General features: G+C 46.4%; 1 protein-coding gene across 1 annotated transcript; it reads right to left on the reverse strand.

Moving 5' to 3' along the window:
• Positions 1-1479, reverse strand: kcnj16a (potassium inwardly rectifying channel subfamily J member 16a). Its single transcript, XM_084669978.1, has one exon. The coding sequence runs from the start codon at positions 1477-1479 to the stop codon at positions 184-186; it is 1296 nt and encodes a 431-aa protein (XP_084526104.1). The 3' UTR covers positions 1-183.
• Between the last annotated feature and the right edge of the window lie 3975 nt (positions 1480-5454).

Raw genomic sequence — 5454 nt, forward strand, 5'->3', positions numbered from 1 at the left:
TTAATATTTAGAAGAATGACATTTTGACTTACACTAATTGAATGCCAGCGTTTCTACCTGTGTTACAGTGTGAATTCAGTATGTACGTTTCTATTGGGAAATGTCCATTGGTAGAGAGCACGGATAGACCAAGTTTATGAAGGGGTCAATGTTAGCAATTATTGACACCGCTTGACAGATAATCTACAAACTGTCTTCACTAAAGGTAGTTGGGGACAGAGTGTCATTAGCTGTCTTCCTGGAAGAAACCATCTCAGCTTCAGTGACGTTGCCGTTCACATGTTCCACCGTCACCGTGGGAGGTTTCAAATGCTGGTGGAAGTTTGACCGGGTGGGCAGTGGTGAAGGTCTGGGTGAGAGCCTGGGTGAGTGCCTGGGTGAGTGCCTGGGTGAAGGTCTGGGTGAAGGTCGTGGGGTGTGTAGTGGAGTACCCCGCGGAGAAGGCTTCATCAGTTTCTTGCGGTCAAACTCCTCAGCACTGACCTCCGGCACCAGGACCTTAGCAGTGTGGTGGAACATGGAGTAATCCACCTTGTAGTACTTCCTATTGACCAGGAGCATGTCCTGGAACAGCTGGCCCCAGTAGATTTCGTCAGGCATGTAGGAGGTGCGGGTCTGATGCAGAATGCCGGAGGAGTCGTCCGTGTAAGTGAAGGACATGACCAGTTCAAAATCATCCTTTCGAAGGTCCTCCAGACCCATACTGTACAGAGGGCTTCCGGCCTCTATCCTGTGAAAGACAGTGGTGGGCGTGGTCAGGATGACTTCACTCTGATTGATCTTCAGGTCTCTGTAGGTCATGTCGACCTTCCCTGTGGTGTGCATGGTGGTTCGGATGATCTGAGCGCGGGCCGTCCCCTCCACCACGTGATGCCTGCGGAAGTCTCCGATTCGCCAGCACAGACACAGGAAGCCGTCCCGGAGGTTGATGACAGCGGTGTTGCTGAAACCCACCGTCTGGGCCCTCTTCCGGGCGGACGCCATCTTGGCGACGGCGATGCCGATGACGAAGGTGTCGATGAAGCAGCTGATGACATCTTGCACGGTGACAAGGATGATGGCCACCATGCAGTTCTCCGACATGCCCCTGAACCCGTAGCCAATGGTGGTCTGGGTCTCCAGAGAGAACAGGAAGGCAGCGGTGAAGCTACGCACCTCATACACACAAGGGTCATTAGTAGGATCTTTTATATCCCCGTTGGCCAACGCTATGATCCAGTACAAGATGCCAAAGAAGAGCCAGGACAGGATGTAGGAGAGGGCGAACGTGAGAAACATGACCCTCCATCGGATCTCCACCAAGGTGGTGAAGATGTCCGTCACGTAGAGAAGCCACTCTTCCGGGACGTGTCGGAAGAGGATGTGGCAGCTGCCGTCTTTGCGTACGTAGCGTCGTTTCTTGGGCTTGTATTCCGGTTCCGTGATCACGCTCAGGATCGCGTTGTCTGTGGGACTCACAGACGAATACTGTTTGCTCATCCTGCGAAGTCTGCATGGGGAGACATAAAAAGAAATCCTGTTTGAGATTTAATTGTTTACTACTAAAGCTAAACAATAGTTTCACAACACAAAAGGAACCACAGGATACAACCACATGGCAGCATTTGTGAATTAGGTTTGATACACAAACACACACACACTCCCTTTCAATGTTTGCAGTCACTTCTCTGTGACCCGCCTGTTATGCAAAAGGAAAAGAGGGGTCACTGCTGGGAATGGATGACTAAAGCAGTTTATTATGGGGAAAACATGGATGCTCTATTGATAGTCCTTATACCTTTGGAAGTTCAAAGTTGCGTTCATAGTTGACCTGCCACTGCTACCCAAGAACGAGAACGGTCTCGGAAATGCTTTTTTGTGTTTTGTTGTCATACATCAGCCACATGGCCCTCATTACAAATGCTTGCCCATTTTCCGCCTACTTTTCCTATAGTTACTGTCTGCTTCCTATCAAAAGGAGGCCGCTGCTTTCTTGAGACACAAAGCCTATCTTCACCCCCAGTAGCATCGATAAGTGGATTTATTTTTTATTTTTATGTTGACAAAAGCTCTCAAAGTAAAAAGTGGCACCGTACTGTGTCTGTTTTTCCACGGTGGGATCATTTCGTTCTCTTGTTCGATCATATTTTGACCCCTATTTGGTTATTCTGAAGTACTTTTCTTTCTCGGAACATCTATTTTAAGATATCAATCTGGGAATGTTTACCATCAATGATTCCCTTTTTTCCTGCCTCCGTGCACTGTGTCAATACAGTTTATCATAACGAGACAGTTGCCTAGAGATTCAAAACTCGACGTAACAGACCAAGCTCGGCTCTGGTTTCTGCGGTGTGCTGGGGCACAGTACTTGGAAGTGCCATGGTTCTGTCATGATGCAAAGGGGCATTTCCCCGTGCTGTCTCCAAACGTCTCTCAGGCTTTGATCTGCCCATTTCCTGTCTGGCAAAGGTCACCTGAGGGCGTGAGGAGGAGGAGCCTATCTCACTGAGAGTTAGCGATGTTCTCGACCAGCAGCTCACAGCTCAAGGTTGATGCGGTCCAAAGCAAAGGGCCCTGACCGGCAGTTAAGGAGACCTTTTATTCAGAGTGCAGTCCAGAGGGTTGTCTGGGGGCCAGCACTGGAAGAACCACAGGACTGAATTGGTCTCGGGTTAGAAGAGGAAAAACGAATGTGGAAACTGGAACGATATCGCAGTGTGATCTCGGGCAGGGAAAGGATCCATCACAGCCAAACCACTGAGAGCATCCTCTCAGCAGACACCCCCACGCCCAAAACAAATGGGTTTGAGTCTTCGCTGTCTGACAGAGTAAACTGGACCCTGGTCATAGAGTGCTTCCTCTTGGCTAGAAACTCTTCTGCCTGTTGCCAGAGTATGGAAGCTGATCAAATTCAAATGTCTTGAATAAAAGCAGGACAGAACAAACATTAAAAACCTTTTCAACATCGCCATTGTTGGTTGAGAGTGGACTGGACCCTTGTGATAGAGATATAGAAGAAGTGTGGTTCTACCACGCACAGCCCCTGGTCACTCAGATGGTAGTGGGGGAGCGGAACGTGAGCTCTGATTGGCCACCACGTAGGTGAGACAGGCAGAAAATTAATAACGGGGCAGAACAGAAGTAAAACTGAAAAGTTAACTCTGCAACAAGATTACATTTTACTCTATCTAGACTGTTCATATACAACAAAATTTGTCTTTACACAAACCTTGTTGTTCAAACTGTTCTCCAAAACCACAAATCTCAACACATATTCACAAGAAGCGTGATTTAGAGGGTCGTAACATATTACAGTTTATTTAATTACAGTAGGATGTCATTGCTTTACATGTTTCTTGGAAAACTAAAGCACCGAACAGAGCGCATAGCCTTATAGCTCTATAATTATGTAGACTGTGTAATTATATTTTACCCTGCATGGCAATGTCAGGCTCAATATATTTAATGAAGACATACGTCTCCACTGACAATGAGCCTTTTAATCCAGCAACCCCTTCTATTCAGTTAAGAAGGCCAAACTATCTGGTAACTCTTCACTGCTCCCAGGCAACATTATACAGGGTAGTCTAATAAGGATAATTATATCTCGTCTCATGTGGCAGCCTTATCTCATGAGGGCTTCAAAGGCCCGCCCTGCCATGGAATGTTCTGTGGATAGGACGTTTGATACAATCCTATTCTGGATCACACTTACAACTTTACAATTAGTGAAATCCCTCTGTTAAATCAAATCTGTTAAAACCAGTTAGATTGAGTAGGACTGTTGAAATATTTCTTTGGGCGTGACATCTGTCAACGACACATCTAAGTAGGGATCTCACTCTTTCATTCTTCATTAGCAAAGTGAAATATTGTGCAGTATGTATTTGAAGCATTACACTTTCTGTCAAAGCAACTGGTCTTTGTATTACAGTCTCATGACAGGGTATTTCCACTAAACAAAATCAACAAGGCCAGATATTAATGTCTACAAGAACGTTTCCAATGTCCAATTATATTTGTTTTCCTGTCATAGCCAAATAAAGATATTGCATCCCAATTAAAATTAGATCGCCAGCTGCTGCTGCTGATTGTTGGACCAGGACACAGTATGAGATGTGCTTAGGGTTGCCAACACAGGACCAGGAAAGGTCTGGTCATTGTGACACCTTAGCGTCTCTATAAAGAATGAACTGTTGTTATGGAATTCTAAATCTATTGGATGTGTCAAGAAATCTGTACAGGAAAACTGTCTTAGCTTGTGTTGACTTGAATATGTGTGTTATTGTTTGTTAAGCATATGTGTAGGCTATGTAACATGGGCCAACATGGGGCCCTGTATAGAGCTCCCACATAGGACCATCTCTTGCATGTGTTTTAACTGGGGGTGAGATGGCCGAGCGGTTAGGGGATCGGGCTATTAATCAGAGGGTTGCTGGTTCGATCCCCGGCCGTGCCAAATGATGTTGTGTCCTTGGGCAAGGCACTTCACCCTACTTGCCTCGGGGGGAATGTCCTTGTATTTACTGTAAGTCGCTCTGGATAAGAGCATCTGCTAAATGACTAAATGTAAACTGTCACAGCTGGGAGAATAGGGCACACAGATACTGGACCGCAAACAAGTCAAAGAATTTTGTTGGTAAAAGTAACCCTGAAGATTCTCGCCTCAATGGTAAAAACAAACACTTTACAAAACAGCATTGACAGCACGGCAGGTCTCTCTCCTCTCCCTGTGCCTGGAGTTTATTGTGCCTTGACGCAGGCTGTCCTGTGTACAAAACACCGCCTCACCATGAAACACCCTGTTTACCTACAACCTAGAGTTACCTGTGCCCTGCGGCTGGTCTCAGCAACACACACAGACGCAACACTGTCTCTCACCGTCCGTCCCCTGCTCAGCGCAGGTGCATGTTCTGTACTCTCACTGACTAGAAAGGAGATGAACTCTGGAAACAACGTGGGCAATCTGCATATTTCCTGTACCGCTTCGGGGTCTTACAACCCCATTACGTGCTCACTTAGTGGAAACAACATTCCCGGTTCCATCCACTCAGGCTTCGCTGGTACAAAACCATCAAGCTGGTGGCCTGCCCTGACCACTGCCCTGGGCCCACTGTCACCCCTGACGACCTTCACCTTCTCCATGTTGCTCAGGAGTACTTTCTCGCAGGGTAATGGTTCAACACCACATCAAAGAGCCGGTTGTGCCAGAACACGGTCGTTTTGCCTAATCAGACATTGCATAACGTGGTTGTCCATGGCATTTGCATCAAGATGTTGGCCTTTGTTGACCAAGGCTACATTGGTGATTACCTTTAAGCATCATTTTATGTTCATCGTACATGCTAGTGTATTTTCTAACAATAATATATAACCAAATTAAAGCTCCAACATGTGTTGGTTGCATGATTCTAGTTTAGTGTATTCCACATTTCACAGCAAGGATTTATCAAAGGTGACGCATGATTTACTTTA

The sequence above is a fragment of the Hypomesus nipponensis genome, chromosome 13, assembly GCF_054491055.1.
Source record: "Hypomesus nipponensis isolate SF chromosome 13, ASM5449105v1, whole genome shotgun sequence".
In the NCBI taxonomy this organism is placed as follows: domain Eukaryota; kingdom Metazoa; phylum Chordata; class Actinopteri; order Osmeriformes; family Osmeridae; genus Hypomesus; species Hypomesus nipponensis.